General features: G+C 38.1%; 1 protein-coding gene and 1 long non-coding RNA gene across 2 annotated transcripts in view; both read left to right on the forward strand.

Moving 5' to 3' along the window:
- FAM120B (family with sequence similarity 120 member B) overlaps positions 1-16991 on the forward strand; it is a gene marked incomplete at its 3' end in the record, with an annotated part of 31510 nt that extends 14519 nt beyond the window's left edge. The window contains exons 6-10 of the mRNA XM_081943916.1: positions 443-615; positions 2291-2383; positions 13438-13644; positions 15887-15995; positions 16828-16991. Of these exons, the coding sequence (XP_081800042.1) occupies positions 443-615; positions 2291-2383; positions 13438-13644; positions 15887-15995; positions 16828-16991 (746 nt within the window). The remainder of the gene's footprint in view (positions 1-442; positions 616-2290; positions 2384-13437; positions 13645-15886; positions 15996-16827) is intronic.
- Positions 16992-18959: 1968 nt separating this feature from the next.
- On the forward strand, positions 18960-19697 carry LOC309386410. The gene is made up of 2 exons (XR_014174414.1): positions 18960-19023; positions 19420-19697. It is a non-coding gene; the product is annotated as an uncharacterized lncRNA (long non-coding RNA).
- The last annotated feature ends 660 nt before the right edge of the window (positions 19698-20357 follow it).

Genomic DNA, 20357 nt, shown 5'->3' on the forward strand with positions numbered 1-20357 from the left:
CACAGTTGTTAGGAGAATCACTGCAGTTGTTAAATTAGTAACACGGTTGTTAAATGAATCTGGATTTCCCATTGACTTTACTTGTCAGATGGTCACAAAAGGAGAGCACATGCCCCCCCCCCCCCCCGGACTCTGCAACCATCATAAATGTGAGTCGGTTCCCAAGCGTTTGAATTTTCATCATGTGACCATGGGGATGCTGCAATGGTCGTAAGTGTGAAAAACGGTCATAACTCACTTTTTTCAGTGCCATTGTAACTTTGAACAGTCACTAAATGAACTGTTGTAAGTCGAGGACTACCTGTAACAGCCTCTTCTCTGATAATACGTTGTAGCTCATTACAGTTATTGCAAGCTTGAGGTTTCTCATTGAAATGCCATGGCTGTACCTTCCGTAGCTTGCTTCTACGATGATGACACCTGTAATGGATTTCTTCCCTAGGTGGCAATCCTAATTTGAGAACACTGTGGCTCAACAGGAGTGCTGAGGCCGAGAACCAACGTCTTTGGACATTTCTGGCATGCTTTCAACTTCAAGATTCAGCAGAGGGTCTCCGGGCTCTGGAAACGCCTTTCTTTGTTGTCTGTTCCTTGTTACTCTACCTTGTTTTGCAAGTAAAGAAACCCGTTAGTTCTTCCTTGCATGTTCAACCTGTTTTTCTATATAATCTGGGCAAGCGGCCCCAATCCTTTTGGGCACCAGGGGTCAGTTTTGTGGAGAGAGGTTTTTCTGTGGTCTGGAGGGGGCGTGGTTTTGTGTGCTGCCTGTATTCCGTGGATGGGGCTTCGCTTGTTTACGTGGCCCGGTTGCTGGCGTGCAGCAGCCCAGTGCCACAGACAGTCCACAGATTGGGGACCTCTGCTGTAGCATAAGTAAATTGCAAATTAAATTACTTGGTGTCTTGGAGTGGGCCTATCTCTAATCTTACACTGAATTATTGAAGAGGACATGGAATGGGATTTCCCTATCTTGAAATTATGGCTTGTACACTTTACATCTGTGAAAGGTTGTGTAATCTGAGACAATGGTTACAATATCATTTTTTTTCTTGAAGGATACCACTGCCCATTTTTATTATTAATTCTAATTATGTATCTCATCTCACATCTGTAGAACCCACAATTGGATTGGAATAATGAAGATGGTTTATAAAAAGAAAAAAGTATTTGAAAAAATAGGTTGTAAGGATTTTGTTAAGGAGTTCTATCATAAACATTATTGATATTATTATTTTGGCAACTAGAGCACTGCCAGACAAATGCACATTGTCTGAATACAAATAGTCCTTGGAGGTTACAGGTGAATATCCACACATGAAATCCATTGGCGGGATAGTGAAATAAATGTTGAAAATGTAAGCTCTGCCTGTTTTTCAGATTATTTGGTATTTATTTGCCACACGGCTGGGTCACAATGCTTACCATGATACATCTTTAAATGTTCAGTTGACTGAGTTTCATGTTTAATAAATAATAATAATAATTAATAATAATAATTCATTAAATTTACATCCTGCCCAGCTTAACGGTTCTCGCTGGACACTGTATTCACATTGGAGCTATGAATCCCAAAATTCCTAATCCTGATCTTCATATTTGCTAGTTGAAAATTCTGCAAATTGCAATTCCAATGCATCTGAAGAATACTAGACCGGGGAAAGCTAGATTCTAGTTCAAGGCTCTTGTTCATATCACCAAACTGTAAATTCCTGTTGCCTAATGTGAGTGAACTAACTAAAGGAAATTGCTGTGGCTTGGATCTTTGTTCTTACCTTTGTAATGAACATTCAGATCAGATCTCTTTCACTCCGTCACCCTTCTCTCCTGTATTAATTTAGTCAGGACATTAAGGAAGTTGTTTTTAAAAGGTATCTCCTTTTTTAATGTTGCACCAGGTAACAAATGGGTTAACAAAGACCAAGCCAACCTTTTTCAAAATAAAACTACAATTGTGCAAAAGTAGCATTTCTAAAGTGCTTAATGTTGGATTGTACTTCTCCTCATTTACAGCCAAAATGGTGCGTCTCCTTGTAAGGATGTGTGTGGATACACATACTGTATCTATTCAAAGTTTACTATGTGTAGTAAATGAATGTACAGCAGGGTATGGCAACTGTAGCCATGAAGACCTCTGATGCAGAGGCAGATTTTAAAAGCAGCTTTTACAAAATAAGATAAGGTATAAGACTGACATTCCCCTAAAAAGGAATGCAGATAATGAACAAAGCAAGAATTTTCCTGCTTATTTGTAACCAAAGCTAAGCTTCTGTCTTAAAACTTTGCCTCTTAGGTGGACAGCCTCTCTTTAGAAGATCTGCATGCATTTATGGCTCAGGCTCTCTGCCTCCAGGAGAAATCAGCTGCTCAGCTTGCAGACTTGCAGGTATAGGCTTGATCCAACTCTTAATGTAATACGCATGATATCCCTAAGGTGAACATTGCATGGCGTTCTCTTGACTTAACTCAGATATGCAGGAGATAAGATTTGAGGGTCAGGAGGTTTCTACTGCTTTGTTTTGCTAATGAACTATTTATCTGAAATTCTTATTTCATTTTGATCTGGCTAAAACTTTAGAAAGATCTGCCCTATTGAAGCCCAATGACTGTGACCCAGATGGTTTCTCCATTATTTGTCAACACTTCTTTGTATAACATTTTTGGACAGATATATCAAGCAATAGAAAGCTCAAATACTTTTACTTGCATTTTGATAAGAGCAACTTTTTTCCAAATTTTCATCATCCTCTTAAGGTAGATTTCTTAATTCTTCTAGGTATATTGGATGTTGGTTCCCCTTTACCTGCACAGAGTTCTCTAATGACATGGCCATTGGCTGACAGTCATTAAGACTTCCTTAGGGCAAATATTATTATTTAATAATGGAATTTTAGAAATTTCTATTGAAGAGCATGAGCAACATTTCTTCGTTGATAACCTGAATTCCTATGACTGGGTTTGCACAACATATTAAGCCCAGATGTGCTGACAAGCCTGTAATTCACTGTGTTGCAGAAAATCGACTGACATATTATTGTTTACATTGTTGTTCCAATTCAGGCAATTCTGTAAACTGTGGTTTACTTTACCAGAGATAAGCATTATTGTGGTCCGCCAGTGGCCAGTGGAGCTGGCAGCAGATTTTGACAGTGAGGAGGTTGGGGAGGAACATGGTCCAGTCCTGGAGTCTGGGAAAAACTCTGATGAGGGCTCTGTGTCAGAGGCAGAGAGGGGGCCAGAGCCGTATGCAAGTTATCAGCTGCCTTCAGAGTCAGACATCAGTGAAGCAGGCGAACAGTTGGAGCCTGTTCCCAATATGTGCATGCGCAGAGTTGCCAGATGAAGGGAACAGCTAAAGAAAAGGGGTCAACTTGGGAGTAAGGCCACAGGTGGAGGATGAATGGCCCTTCCCAGAGGACAGAAAAGAGGAACAAAAGGGGAGTGGAGTTTGCAGGAGTTTGCTTAATTGGTTCGTGACTCTCTGAGACTCCTTGCCAAGTTTTGCAGATAGCAGCCTGTCAGTTCGCCAAGCCAGATAAGGTCTGTGACTGTAAATCCTCCCTCAAAAGACTTTGTTGGATGTGAATGAGTAGAATTCATAGTAAATTAATAAAAGGGTTTTTTGTCTGGACAAGGAGTGTGCTTCATGCTCTTGGGAAGCCTAGGTCAGAACAAGCATGCCTTCATGTACATAGCCTGTAACTATAGTACTCCCCACTCAACATATGCAAGTTCAGTTAGCCTTTAGTTAATTGCATATGCCTGTATGGAAAATCTCTTTGCAGTTACAAGTTAACTTGTTAGGGTTTGTGTTGCCGTCGAGCAATCTGCACAATCTGCATTTAAAATATATTGTAGGCTTGCGATACACTTGTCTGGTAAACAGGGTGTTTGTGTATGTCTTTTTTTTCCTTTTAATAGTAGCTTTGGGCATGTGCCACTTCTTGGGGAAGGCAGTAGTGGGGCATCTTTACGAACCAGCCCCACCTTTGGAATGTTGGGTTGCTTTGAATCAATTCTACATTCTCATTTAACACTCCCTTGTTTGACTGCAAGGTAAATGAGCCTCCTGCCAGTCGTGTGTCCAAGCAATTTCCCATTGTTCTCTGGTATATACTGTATTTACTCTGAAATTCCAAGCATCTTTTGCCTTCCTTCTATATCTTGTCAGTACTCGTCTTGTTCTCGACAGCTAAAAACATTTTTAAAAAAAATTGGCAGCTCTACCTGCTCAGTCAAACAAAGAATTTGAGTGTCATACATATGCATCATGTAAGAAAAAGACCCAGGGTTGTAATTAAAACTGTGGTTTTTAATTTAATTGTAGAAGGAGGGGAGAAGCATGTGTCATGCAGCCGAAGACTTTACATTACAGAGCTGTTAACTGCCTGGCTTTATGGCCTTCAGTTGTAAAAACACCTAAAGCAAATAGAATGCGAACATGTAATGTTGACATATTTTATTGGCATATTTATGAGCACTTTTTAGATAGGCTTACAAATTGCTCGGAAGCAGCTGTTCCTGGATAACCGTCGCTGAAGTCTTTGTACATGGTGCCTCCCACTAAAATCAAGAATGCTGTGAACAGTTTTCTTTTTTCCTCCACTTCACATTTGCTGTTGTTATTGTAAATGAAAAATCATCAAATAATGATGGCAATAAGTCAACAAAACATTATCAAGTGTGCCTGGCAGGGAATTAGGGCTAAAATGCTTCTGTTTTCAGCACAAGAATTACATAATCAAATATTGTGAATGTGAATTCCATAAGAGAAATTATAGAAATCATGTAAATATTTACATAAATCAACATTTATGAAGTACCATACTAAAACCCATACAAAAATGAATATCTTAGATTAAAATTGCTGAATATGTTTCATTGAAAAGAAAATTATCCTCAATTTAAGGTGACTAAAAACCAACATGGCATCTTTATCTGCCTTCATCACTACATTCTATACATAAACTAACAAAATAAGTAAAGAAATACATTGAAATAAATACATATATATATTCTCAGTAAGTGTAAGGCAGTCTTCCTATTTTAAATGCACTATCATAAGGCATTCTTATCTTAGCTTTGGTTTTTCCTTCTACTAACCTAACAGAAGTCCAATGCATAATCAAATTTATTTAGACATCATACTATAAGACATAAGAATAATTCATTTTTTTGCCTTGGTGAGCAAATGTAGACACTGTGGTTTGTAAATAGCAACAGCACTTAGACTTATATACTACTTTACAGTGCTTTACAACCCTCTCTAAGTGGTTTACAGAGTCAGTCTATTGCCCCCAACAATCTGGGTCCTCATTTTACCGACCTCGGAGGGATGGAAGGCTGAGTCAACCTTGAGCCTGGTGAAATTTGAACTGCTAAATTGCAAGCAACCGGCAGTCAGCAGAAGTAGCCTGCAGTACTGCATTCTAATCACTGCATCACCACAGCTCTTCAAATCATGGTTTTTGGAAGAGCATTTACATGTAAACCGGCGTTATGGCTTATTAAATAAGTAATAACTTGAGGTATTCCATCTCAGTTGAATACTTTTAATTAAATTAGTTAAATTCTAATTAAACTAGAATTAAATTTGTTAAATTACATTGATTACTGCTGGTCATTGCTAATACAATGACCAGAAAATCATTTGGAGAAGTAACTAAATCTACTGCGCTATGGTGGCACAGTGCAGTATTGCAAGCAAACTCTGCCCACAGCCAGGAGTTCAATCCTGTCAGAGCTCAAGGAGCTCGGCCTTCCATCCTTCCAAGGTGGGTAAAATGGGGTCCAGATTGTTGAGGGCAATATGCTGAGTCTGTAAACCACTTAGAGAGGGCTGTAAAGCTCTGTGAAGCAGTATATAAGTCTCAGTGCTAAGTGCTGTTGCTATATATCCAAATAGCTTTTGGAGAAAATTGAGATCATGCTTTCTGTTTTTTGTTTCATTAAGCATTCTGTAGAATTCTAAATGTGTACAAGAAAAAGAATGAGACAAAACAGACAAAGGTTTTTCTTATTAAATAATCTTACCCAACAAAATGGAACTTGGCTCATTCCCCAAGTTTGGTTTATTTTATTGTTTAAGTTTCTTATGCCCCTTAATAAATCCTTATTGACTACAGGACTGGAGTGCCTAACATTTTGGATTGTCTTCAATCCAAATATTATAATTTTGTAGTCCCAAATAGCAGACTTTGGTGTCTAATAAATGTTTGGATGTTTCAGCTTCTCCCCACCTTCTATTTCTTCCAGTCTTTGTGATGGTTTTATAAATTCTCTTGATTGCTATTTTCAGAATGCATCTAAGTATGTTTTTAAATGTAGTTCTGAAAGCATGTGGATCATTTCCTTGTTATTCAAAATATACTTCACCACCTTGGGATTTTATTGATGATTTATTGGGATTGTATTGAAGATTTATTTTCCTTGAATCACTCTGTTAATATAGTGCATCCCTTATATTTGCTTTCCAGTGGAGCAGCTACTATTTTTATGATACACCTAGCTTCTAAAGTATATTTCAACAAATAGAGAAGGATAACTTTGCTCACTGGATTAATTCATTTGGCAGGCAATGGTGGACTTAACTAATCAGAAGCAAGTTGCATTTGTTTAGTTAGCCTTACTCCCAAGTCAATGTATTATTGTACTAGGAAGAAAGTTCTGTTGAACTATAAGGTTTATTATAAGTAAAGAGATTTAAGACTGCATTCTCAATCCCGGCAGAACATATGTCATATTTTTTCTTCTTTTTCAACTCCCATTAGTTAAAAAATGGCAAAGGCTACACTAGCTTCTAAAAACATAACTGATGGACACAATTAACAACTGTGTATCAGTTGGCATCGCCTGTTAAATATTATACCAACTTCTGGTATATAATGACTAGGTACTTGAGAATCTGAAATGCATTCTTTCTTTAGGCTAATCGGAAAGGATAAAGAGAGAAGATAGCATTTATTGGGCTAAACTATACTGCACCAGCAGTGACCTGTGCTTGGCAGGTGTGGCATGGGGGAAGGGAGCCAGTAGTAAGCAAGCCACAGCAAGCACACCTGCTTGACATCTGCTCTTGCGTTCTTCTGCACCTGTCTTCCTATCTTTGTTACACAAGAGCAGGAATGCAAATGTTCACATCTGCCTTTGCTTGAGGTGGGGTGATAGTGTAGAAGACTAGCGGTAAAACTCAAGAAGATGTGTGGCACGTTCTACATATTTACTGGCCTAGTTTCTGTGCTGACAATCCCAAAACTCAAAAGTGCATAAGTTTTGATGTTAGAGCTTAAAACAATTATATAATCCTAGCAATAATTAAAATTTAAGTAAGGGAACATATTTGCTGAATATTCAGTGAGGACCGAAATGTTCCTATGATGACAATTCCCCTACCAGGGACAGTGACTTTCCATTTTCCTTCCAGTGATTGGAATACTTGGACCCTGAATTTATACAGGTAGTCCTTGACTTACGACCACAATTGAGCCCAGAATTGATGTTGCTCAGTGAGAAATTTGTTAAGTGAGTTTTGCCCCATTTAACATCTTTTCTTGCCACATTCGTTAAGTGAATCACTGCAGTTCGTCAAATTAGTAGCAATGGTTTTTGAGTGAATCTGGCTTCCCCATTGACTTTGCTCATCAGCAGGTCACAAAAGGAATCACGTGACCCTGGGACCTTGCAATCGTCATAAAAATGAACCCGTTGTCAAGCATCCGAATGTAAATCACGAGACCATGCGGATGCCACAAAGGTTGTAAGCATGAAAAATGGTCATAAGTCACTTTTTTCAGTTCCGTTGTAACTTCCAATGAACTGTTGTCACTAAATGAATTGTTTTAAGTCGAGGACTGCCTGGATTGTATTGGCACATATTCTTTCACCTTTTTTTTACTTTGTCTCAACCAGTTAATTACTAGTAGTTGTTATTAATATCTGCCACCGCTTGGTAGGAGTTTAGCATCCTATTCATTTTGTGCTAATATCTTCCTCAATTCAAGTGTCATAACAGCCTGTCCCATGGTGACAACTGTTAAGTAAAGTGCTTACTTGTAAAATTGCCAACTTTTTATTATTTCATTTTTACCATTCCTGGGTTTTTTTAATGCACTGAAGGATGATGGCATGACAGCCAGGAAGCATTTGAGTTTTTCAATCCTTTTTTTTGCATTCTTTTCTAAATGCCAACATCTATGTAGCTCCCTATCACAGTCACCTCTTGTATTTTTCGTTAGCTAGCAGATGATGATGTTGCACAAATAAATATTTTGTTCTTATTAAGAAATAAGGACAGGGTGCTAGCGTTTTCTTTCTATGCAAAGTGGAAATGAAATGTTTATTACTCCGTGATTGATGGTAGTTCAGGAGGCAAGATACTGATTTGATTATACTTTTGTTGTGTTTTTCTCTTGGCCAGCTGGAGTGAGTAAACACTGATTGATTCAAACACTGATTGATTCATTCTCTGTGTTTCAAGGTCAGGAGAAGGAAAGATTGTTGTAAATCAGTTTCAGACTACTTTGTGAAAGATTGAAGAGTGAAAAGTTTGGTGGTCTGGAACTGCCCTAAGTCGAAATAAGAAAAAGCAATTATTTACATACCTCCATTTCTCACTGTTGTTGCAAGAGTGAAACATATTTCAATGAATGAAACATGTTGTTTCATTTTTCGTTCATATATTGTATTGCATGGATGGTTGCTGCTATGTCAACTGGCATTTCCTCTACCATTTTAAAACTGACTCAGAGAATGCAATGTGAAAAAAGATATTTATGACTTTCTTTACCTCCGCATTTATTTCAGTGGAGAGCACAGCCTGAGAAGGCCTCCATTTCAGTCCACAAGAGGGGTTCAAGCCTTTTAAATTTTCCCATCTGCTTCCCCCATATTCTTCCATGAATGTTGTGCTCCCCACAAACTGGTAAAGGTTTGTTTATCATGTTTGACATATACAAAAGCAGTGGGATTCATCCTTTGCCCCTCGTGTTAGTTTTTTCTCTCTCTCTTGAATACTTATGACTTTGTGGAGAGAAGTATAACTTTGATGTATGAAGTGTTACTATAAATCTCTGTACTCTAGACACCCAGCCCCAAATTCATGAAATAGTAGCGAAAAAGGTAAACACAGAACATAGAACTGTAGTGATAGATCAATTACAGGGAGAGAGAGAGAGAGAGAGATGGTAGATTAGTTAAAAAGATGAGAGAGATGATAATGATGATGATAGCAATAGCACTTAGACTTATATACTGCTTCATAGTGCTTTTACAGCCCTCTCTAAGCGATTTACAGAGTCAGCATAATGCCCCCAACAATCTGGGTCCACATTTTACCAATTTCGGAAGGATGGAAGGCTGAATCAACCTTGAGCTAGTGAGATTTGAACTGCCGAACTGCAGCTAGCAATCAGCTGAAGTAGCCTGATGATGATGATGATAGAGAGGGGGGAGAGGGAGAGAGATTATAGATTTAGTTACCCTTGAGACTGGAAGATACCTAAGGACATAAATCTGATCCAAGGAACATTGGTTCCCTCTTCATCAACTTCCGCCCTTACAGTATAGCTAAGTAAGAGCAAGAGAGAATGACAAAGGCAGGGAGGCAGTTTGAGTTGTCCCACTAGCCTACAGATGGCTCTAGACATCTTCCACTCCAAGGAGGTAGAAAGTTTCCCATATTCTGGGTATAATTATGATATTCAATATCATTCTGTTTTTTTAAAATGCATTTAAAAGTGAACACTAGTATCTTAAATTGTGCATAGTAAACAACCAATGTAGATCTTTAATTTCATGCATTATGCAATCCTTGTACATATACCGGCTAGCTTCCATACATTGCATTATATGATTCCCGGACACTTTTCAGTGGTAACACCATTGTAGTAATAAAGACTGTTGTTACTACAGGAGATGTAATGATGCAGAAGCACTCCTAAGTTCCTTCCTATGAATCCAGTGTCAAATGAGAATCAGGGAGCACTTCCAGACTTTGGATCTCTTACTTGGTGTCGATCCTCGGTCCTCCCAACACCTGCCCTCAATTCTACATTAAAACCAATTTACAGGTAGTCCTCTACTTACAAGCATGCATATAGTGACCATTCAAAGATACAACAGCACTGAAAAAACTGACTTATGACTGTTTTTCATGCTTATGGCCATTGTAGCATCTCCATGGTTAAGTGATCAAAATTTGGATACTTGGCAACAAGTATTTACGGCGGTTGCAGTGTCCCAAGGTCATGTGATCACCTTTTGCGACCTGCTGACAAGCAAAGTCAATGGGGAAACCTAACATAACAACTACAGTGATCCCCTTAACGACGGTAGCAGGAAAGGTCATATAATGGGGCAAAACTCACTTAGCAACAGTTAAGTCACGCTTAACTGTGGAAATTTGGGGCTCAATTGTGGTTGTAAGTCAAGGACTACTCTATAACGTGGCTAATGCTGGGTTTTTTTTTTCTTAAAGAATGTTTCCACTTTGGACCCTAGTTTTTAATTTTGTCTTTTCTGCTTATGTTTACAAATTTAGATATGAAATATATGCATGGTCCATTGGCAATGGTAAATATGTAGCATTAGAGGTTTACCCTATTTTTTTAAAAAAAACTAGTGGCGTCAGAAAAATAAAGGCTACAGTTTCTGAGTTTAGTAAACAAATGCATAAATCTGTTACCATGTGTTTGTTTGCAATAACAAAAATAGGCTTTGTTTAGCAGACTTGAGTTACAGCATACATAACAAACATCCCTATCAGATTAGCATTTTCTATTCCATATTTGAGAAGGAGGGGAAAGGCTTGTTAGTGGGAGTGGCCTTCCAGAAGCACATGTAGGGAGTGACTTCCTAGCATTTGGTTAGAAGTGAACATTGGGGACTTGTCATTTCTGCATCAGCTTTCTCTGATCTCAGTACCCTCCAATGTATGAATTTCAGTTTCCAGAATCCTTGGTAATAACCATACAGGCTGGGGGATTCTAACTAACACACACACACACACACACACACACACACACACACACACACAGTGCATATAAGATTCAAGGGAACTGGTTTTAAAGAAATGTCCACACGGTTCTAATTTAGAACACATTTAGCATATATACTGTAATCCCTATTGTGTTCAGAGAAAATACTTTCCATTTCTGCTGATTGGCAGCTCACCCAAATGGCAGGTGACATGTGGCTTCCTTTTTGACTCAAGTAAAGGGAAGGGCAGTGAAAAGGGACTTATTTCTGCTGTAGTTTGAATATTCCACTTGTCATCTACTGACCTGTATCACCTTTGGTCAAAGCAGGAGTACAGGAAACTCTTCTGTGGGTTGGGTTCAAACAGAAATCCTTTTGAACTTTGGAAAGGAATTTAATTGGCTTGAGTTTGATGAATAAACATGGCTTTATTTGTAGTGAGTTCCTTGGTCTGTTTTGATTTTTGAATTCTTCTTAGTTGGGACCCTGAAATGTAAAGCGATATTGGGTTGTCTGTTTAGGTTCACTCTGAGCCTTGGCTTACAGTAAATACGAGTTTTGTCCTACCAAAGTATCACTTTACACAAATCTGCCTTTGTGAAGCTCAGCAAATAAACCTTTCTAACATATAAACCCCAAACTGCTGATTTGTTTACTGTTAAATATTTACTGTGAAGCACTGTGGACTTTTAAGAACTGGTTATTCTAGTTTGTCTCTTCCAGCAAATGCTGTAGTTTGTAAGATCTTTCTTATTTTTAGTCCTCTTGTCTGTGCTACATCTTTGATTAGGCAGGAAGGACTAACGTGCGCTCTAATCTTTAACACACACATAATATAACTGTATTTTCAAAATAAATAGCACTGTATTCTGGTGGGAAAAGGGAACACAGAACTAATATTCTGTATATTTGAAGTCAGTTAAACTGACTGAAGAGAACTGAACTTACCATCTCTTTGGAAGAACTGGTCAATCAAAGATATATTAATAACCTACCAATTTCTATGGTCTTAGGCAATGAGTAGCATTTTTATAAATGGAATAAAATAGTTACTTTAGGATGTTTCACTTTCAGCACAAAGTGAATTAATTTTATCAGAATGTCCAAAGCAGACAAACAATAATTTAAAGCTTTCTATCACCATATCCTTGCTTTAGCATTCTGTTTTGTTAACATGCTCATAATAAATTAAACTCAATTAGTTCTTTTGCTAGATAATTTGGTAAGGTAAAATTAAGCTGTCTCTACCTAGAGAGCTAAACAAGCATCTTCATCCAATTTTTGGTAATCAAAATTCAATTCTGCCAGCTATGCCATGTTAGTGCTGCCAATTACCTTAAAATTGTATGTGTTTGTAGTAAAAGTTCTTGTAGGGCTAAAGAAGAAGACATCTTTATTATGGTCAAAGACCAGCAATAGACATTACATTTTTACAATATATTAAAAAAGTACTGACATTAAAAGTGGATAATAGCATCCCTGTTGAGAAAATACATGCTCTCAAACTATTTGGGTCACTCCTTGGTTTATGTGGGTAAAAAGCCGATAAGTATGGGAGTAGATATAATGATCCCGAAATTGTTAGAGATATCCAAATAATTGGTACAAGATGACAACTATAATTCTGTAACCAATTGGACAACACAGAATTTTGCCACTGCATACGTGGTAGCCGGGTTTGTGTCCTGGAGGAGAAAGCCTACATAAAAATTGTCTGCCCTTCCTGGCAATCTCTCTAATAAAGGGAGAATAGTTCTTGTAGGGCTCATTATGCTATATGATAATGGCTTCTACATCTGCCATTCTGGTATAATACACCTCTTTTATTTGCCAGGTAGATGGGTCTGTGTCACCACTACATTTGGAAACAGCTATATATTATGTGGTTTTATTAAAAACACTCTCTTACCGACATCCAGACAACTAAAGTATAGGGGTATAGGCCATGTGTCATATTGGCCTACATATATCTTAGGACATAACTGTAACAATAAACAAGGGTTCCTATTAATACCAGTGAATCTAATTGGAAGCCCACAAACAAGACATCAGCACAATGGCAATTTCCCTGCCCTGTTGCCTAGCAGTTCTTGACCAAATAGATAGACTACAGGCCTGGATGGTTCTGAAATTGGATGGGTGGGTGGGTGGGTGGATGGATGGATTATGAATTTGCTTCCTTAGTAGCCTGAAAATTCCATGGGATGTATTCCAGCCATATCCAAGATGCAGGATGATAGTGGTAATCACAAGATTCATGCTTGATGGAAGAAGCCAGTAAGACACATTATTACATTTCTTCCACATCTTGTTGCAAACGTGGAACTACTGCATTTTTTCTTTTCGTGCCAAGCCATCAAGATTAGAATCCATTGTACTAAAATGTAAAATTCTACCATTCTTACCTACAGGAACCGTATTAAATGCCAATAATTATGCTGCTCTCCCTTTTTCTCTTTTTAACAGCTTGCCCAAATTGATTCAAGAGCAGTACAGCTTGGTTCGCTGTTTGTCCGGGGCCTTGGTGTGTTGCTGATGGCCAATAGTGCCTGTGGTTTCCCCTTTCAAATGGATGATTTGATGGCATGGCATGTATTTGATGGGAAACTTTTTCAAGAGAAATACCACCAAGCTCATAGAGGATACCCTTTATATCAGCTCCTGGAACACAATGCAAGTATACAGTCTTGGTTTTAGATTGAGGAAAACCTTTTTGTACTTAAAAGGATGAATAAAATGTGTGTATATGTATGATGTATATATGGCATTTAGCCCCTGCAGCCTCCTAGAGTTTCCTGACTAATGTTTGGTTAATATAGAGAAATGGACCTCAACTTTAGTCATAATTAGAGACGACATAATTAATTCGGTGGGACACAAGTTTGTCACAATCTTCTCTTAGCATTACTAATCAGGGTACTAGTTTTAGAAGTGCTGTCATGGAATATTTGTAATCTCTTCAGATCAGAGGTGGTATTCAGCAGGTTCTGAACAATTTGGGAGAACCGTTAGCGGAAATTTTGAGTAGTTCGGAGAACCGGTAAATACCTCTGATTGGCCCCACCCCCATCAATGCTTTGCCTCTCGAGTCCCAGCTGATCGGGAGGAAATGGGGATTTTGCAGTAACCTTCCCCTGGAGTGGGGTGAGGATGGAGATTTTACAGTATCCTTCCCCCGTCATGCCCACCAAGCCACACCACGCCCATCAAGTCATGCCCCCAGAACCAGCAGTAAAAAAAATTGAATCCCACCACTGCTTCAGATACTTTGAAAAGTATTCTATGTTTTTAAAGGATAGACTAGATCATAATTTCTCCACTATGGCAACTATAAAATGTTTGGACTTCAACTCTCAGAATTCTGGGAATTGAAGTCTGGAGATCTTAAAGTGGCTAAGATCAAGAAACACTGGCTGGACTATATAAATGCTGAAATGTTGATGCAAAGATAATTGTCCACTGAAGAGTTAATATGTTGATATTTTAAGATGTTTCATAAAAGTGAGCAAAACACTTCTATATGAAATAACTCTTTGGTTGAAAAAGCCCAGGCTTTTCTAAATTAAAACTAGCCTTTTAAGACACCAGAGGCTCTTTGCACATAGTTCAAAATCATGATTCAGTAGCTGATGAGTGAATCTAAGATTCATGCTCACAATTTCAATCTTTTCCTTGTGCATGAGGAAGATTTAAAAAAAAACTATTGAGTTTTGAGTCATTCTGTCAGGTTTGTCTTGACTTGGGCATTTAAGAAAGAAAGACCCTCGACTCCCTTTTTGAAGTGAAAGTTTTAGTAAAGTCAAGCGGTTACAGCATAAGTGAAGCAGGATCTGAATATTCCCATGCAAAGCCTGCATTTTTCCCTCTAACCTGGCCTTCCCCCCTGACCAGTCCGTCAGTGTCCAATGATATTTGAATTAGATATTTTGGAAATGGCTTTGAGATTTGGCGCCTCTTTGCTGGAGCTTCGCATTCTATTTTCACGGCTCCATCCTTCATTGGCCAATCTGTTCTAGTTTGACACCTCTGGTTCCTGTCATCCCCCTTTCTACCTTCTATCTCCCCAATCTCCCCCTCCCTGTAATTTATGGCAGGATGCCAGTGAAGCAAAGTATGCTGAAGATGGCAGACCTGACACATTCATAATTAGATCTATTTTTAAGCTTTTTTTTTAAATGAAGTCATACCTTGAATTGGATGTGCAGAACATGGGAAGAGAAAAGTAGACAAGCTGCTTTAGTCTAATCCAGTGTTTCTCAAACTTGGGAAGTTTTAAGTTTTAAAAGACCCATGTTGCCTAAGGAATTCTGGGAGTTGAAATCCTCCCATTGTCAGACCTGGAAGCCATCTTTTACCTTTTGGACTTCAGGCCTGTCACATTTTTTACTATGGGAAAATGGGAGGGGGGATTGTACAGAGTGTGGGTGATACGTAGCCATAATAACATTCTTTCTCAGAAAGTCAAGGTCATCTGGCCCTGCAGCTGCAATAAGGTGACTGGGAGGCAACTCCTGGTTTGGATGGTACCTGATTGGATCATGTGATGGACATGTGGGTGCTGGGCAGGGGCTTGGACTTTCTTTTTGGTGGGGAAAACCTGGAAGCGTTCAGATTTGGGTTTTCCCAGATGTGCCAATATGACATCTCTAATAAAATGGAACTTCGAGGAAACTCAAGCCTCGGAGTCTTCTTTCATTGGGGGTGTTACTTGGAACCCTGACACCCATCTTAAAAATAGTCAACCTTTAGAAAGGCTGGTCTAACCATATTTTGCTCTTTTCTTTGGGTGGAGTGGCAACAATGATTACTAGCACATACTTTTATCTTTAAGATGCGAACCAAACTTTTAATGATTTCATTTTTATTTGACTCAAATGAAAATTTCTCAGAATTACCAATATTATTTCACCTGTAGGAGTTACGATGCACAAAGTTTCAGAATCTGTTGGACCTGATTTGCAAAGCAAGCATAGCAAAGGGGAGGAAAATCCAGAGCAGACCAAGACCAAGCAGCTTCATGATAGGTAAGTACCACCTGAACTCTTCAGAAAATCCACTGCATGTGACTTATGAGAATATAAATATCTTTGCCAAGACATAAGATCCAATGATACAAGACTTCGCAGATAAAATGTTGATGCGCTGTAGTCCGGCAACATTTGTTATAAAAATGGAATAGTCACGGAAGATGTAAATTGGAAATAAATATTGTATTTGTTTTCCTGGGTAAATTGAATTCCATGCAAAAGAACCAGTCAGAAAAAGATATATGCATTCATCATGTAGGATAGCATGCACTCAGAGTATACCAAATCTTGCTTATACAAGAATTTGATAAAATCTTAATTTGCTTGAAACGTGTGTATAAGAAATCTTACCTCTGCTGCTTCTATATTTTAAAGAGGTAGTAATTTTATGTTATAACGGACGCAGTGGCTCAGTGGCTAAGACGCTGAGCTTGTCGATTCAGAAAGGTCGGCAGTTCGAATCCCTAGCGCCACGTAATGGAGTGAGCTCCTATTACTTGTCCCAGCTTCTGCCAACCTAGCAGTTTAAAAGCATGTAAAAATGCAAGTAGAAAAATAGGAATCACCTTTGTTGGGAAGGTAACAGCGGTCCATGCACCTTTGGTGTTTAGTCATGCTGGCCACATGACCATGGAGATGAGCACCGTCCCCTAGAGTCGGGAACGACTAGCACATGTGCGAGGGGAACCCTTACCTTTAATTATATGTTCCATTTTTTTCCATTCTAGCTTAAAAACAGAATCCCAACTGTTTCATCTATAGAAACTTCATTGTATGTAAATATGGGGCAACTTTTTCTTTAGTTTATTATGTCCAATGTTTTCTTTAGGGAGGCACGGAAGGGGCAGAGGTTCTCACCGGAGGCTTCTGAGCAGAAATCCATCTCATTCTTATCAGCCCCAGTGCAGGGAAAGCCAGTGGAGAGAGTCTCAACAAACTGGTTCCTTCTCCGAATTTCAGCCCTCAGGTAAAAGCAAAATCACACAAAACTGAAATACCAAGCTACATTTTTAAAGTTATTTATTTACACTTTTTAAAGTTCCAGGTATGAGTCTAGTTCTTGATTGTAACCCCTGAGAACGTTAAATTGATTTTTATACAGTGAAATAATGAGTAAACAAGAAGAGGGTTCATTTCATTTAATTATAAGGCAAAGCTAACATTTCTACGACAGAAATAACCACAACAAAACAAAGTTATCTTATTCCGGCGTATCTTTCTTTCTCACATATCAGCAGGATTTCCCTGCTTAAGCAAAGACATTCTGTGTTTGTTTTGTATCAAATTCTTAAGGAATTTCACTAGCCAGCCCACCAATTGCCTGCCTTCTCTTGTCCTAATTTGTTCCTCAGTTCAGTAAAGCTTTTTGTCCAGAATCTCTGTTGAATAGTTCTTGGACATACTTGAAAGGGAGCTCTGAATTGCAGTAAAGGCGGTTCCCACGTTCAAGCTTGAGTTTTCTTCAGTTTTTCAATGGGACAATTAAAATATCACACTTAATTGTCTGCAATTTGGCTCTGTAATTGTCTGTAGTTGGCAGCCTTATATTAGTCCTCTTAAAACATCAAGCTTAGAGCATCTGTTAATTTATCAGCTGAAATGACAAAAGTGTGGTTTACCATTTTAAACAACGGGCTGATCAAGTCTTCTCTTTCTCTCTCTCTCTCTCTCTCTCTCTGTCTCTCTCTCTCTCTCTCTGTCTCTCTCTCTCTCACACACACACACACACACACACACACACACACTTCTTAGCTGCTTTATGGGTTGAGAGAGAGGTGCAGTGGCAGAAAATGATACTAGTAAAAATATTTTTTTAATAGTAACATTAGGAAGGCTTTTTAATGGGTATAACTTTTTAGCTTAACCTACCTTCGAGCTCCTTGGAAGATTAGTAGAATTCATCTGGGACTTCCCAACTACTTTATCACACTCAAATCATTCTGAAGACAGATTGTCCCTCCGTAATATTTTCGATGGACATTTATCTTACTTTTTGAAATAAAGACCCATGATGATGATTCCAAGAATTGGAGTACCAGTATACTTAGGTGGCCCCAGAATGGAGAAGGGTGATGTAGAGCAGCAACTCTCAACCTTTTGGGCACCACGGACTGGTTCCGTGGAGAGAGGTTTTTCCACAGACCAGAGGGGGCGTGGTTTCACGTACTGCCTATATATCAGGGATGAGGTTTTGCTTGTTTGCACAGCCCAATTTCTGGCACGCTGTGGCCCGGTGAAAGTCCACAGACCAGGGTTTGGGGACCCTTGGTCTACAGACTTGCTGGGTAAGAGAGAAACTATATGTGGAATATTGGCTTTTTTGTTTGTTATGTTACTTCCTCAATCCCTTTCTCCTCCCTTCTCTAAAAATGAACATCCTTTTCTCAGACTATAGATCACATTATCCATGATAAAATCTACAATCTGTCCTTCCAGGTTTTTCCAACCCACTCATATCATTATAGTTCTAAGATGTTTTGGAGTGAAGGAAAGGCTTTCAGTTACATATGAGTTAAAATAGCAAGAACTGAAACAGAAAGATTACATCGGTCAAGAATAGACATCACTCTGAGCATTTTAAGGGACTATCACTTTCTAAAAGAAATAAATAGTATTTGCAATTTTCTTTAGAATGTTTTTTTCATTTCTTCAATATTTGAAGAATACAAAATATTTCTGTCAATATCAATATGGTTATAGTGCAGTACTGCAGGCTACTTCTGCCGACTGCTGGCTACCTGCAATTTAGCAGTTCGAATCTCACCAGGCTCAAGGTTGACTCAGCCTTCCATCCTTCCAAGGTTGGTAAAATGAGGACCCAGATTGTTGGTATGCTGACTCTGTAAACTAATTAGAGAGGGCTGTAAAGCGGTATATAAGTCTTAAGTGCTTTTGCTATTGCTATTTCTTCTGTTGCTTCATTTTTTGTGCATGATATAGGTTAATCTTATATCTCCCACACCTCAGGTTCACAATATAGACCAAGACACCAATCCTTGAGGGGACAATTCCAGTTTGCTCCTCGGTAAGTAATTTTTTTGATGGATAAGGGAAGAAAAGCCCGCTTCAACATTTGTATAAAGCCACTGGGAGAAGTCATCGGTTGATTCAGGTGACTCTGATGATATTCAGCTGTACATCTTTATTCTGGGCCAAGCTGCAGAAGGTATAAGAATCTTGACCTGGTAAACGGAGGCTGCTGAAAGCTGGGTGGAATGAAACAGACTGAAAATGAACCCATAGCTGTTTCTGAAAGTCTTTGAGGAGTGAATGGTCACCTATGTGCCAGTTATATTATGGAAGATGTATCCAAACTGTGGCTGCTAAATGAGGATTATCTGTATTGTTGTTGTTGTTATTTCTCTCCTACTAGAATGAATTATTCATTTTTGCTTCATAGCTATTTCCTTTTGATTTTCAGATGGCCAAGATGACACACCTCAAGGCTATGAATGAGTGAGATGAGTTTGAGCAGAGAAGTTCTGTTTTGATCATGTATTCAGTTAATTGTTTGAATAAATGGGCTTTTTGATTGATTTGTTCGTATGATTTGCAAAGCTTAATCAGGCACAATCTCTCTCTTTCACAAAATAAGATGTAAGATGCCTTTCCCTTTAAAGTTGCATGTTCTTTTTTTTCCCACCTGTTTTTTTTTATTTTTAAACATAAAAGACAACATTAAAAAATTTTCATCCATTACATACAGCATGTCTTTTGGTTACAAGTGTTTTTGCATCCGTATTTTCAATTACATATACAATCACAGTTTTTCCATCCAATATAGCCAAAAACCTCACTTTCATTGTACAGCATATGTTCAATTACGATTAATATTTCTTTCTTTTCAATAAGCTTAATTCTCTTACATTCTTGATTGTCTGCTTAACAACAACATACCTTTATGCAATCATTGTCTCATTTTAAATATTTTTACAGTATAAAAGAATTTACCAAGTGTTTATGTTTATATATCTTTCACTACTTTCAACAGGATATCTTTATGGTATGCACTTAGAGTTATATATCTTCTATCAAATATACATTGGTTCATTTATTATCTTTATCCTTCATTTTATAACAAAAAATTCTAAATTATTCATATATATGTCAGTGTTTCATTGTATTATTGTTAGTCTAACAAGATTATTATGTTTTTGCTTTTCTCCTTCAATTAAAACATTGTATCGTTATTAGTCTATTTAACAACATTATTGTATTCTCATTTTTCTCCTTCAATTAAAACATAAATAAAACATTTTTCATGTCCAGGTTCTTTTTTCCAGCCACTGATAAAACAAATCCCATATCTTATAAAATTGCTCGTCTTCTTGTTCTCTAATTTCAAATGTCAATTTGCTC

The sequence above is a fragment of the Natrix helvetica genome (assembly GCF_964273705.1).
Source record: "Natrix helvetica genome assembly, chromosome: 2".
NCBI lineage: Eukaryota > Metazoa > Chordata > Lepidosauria > Squamata > Natricidae > Natrix > Natrix helvetica.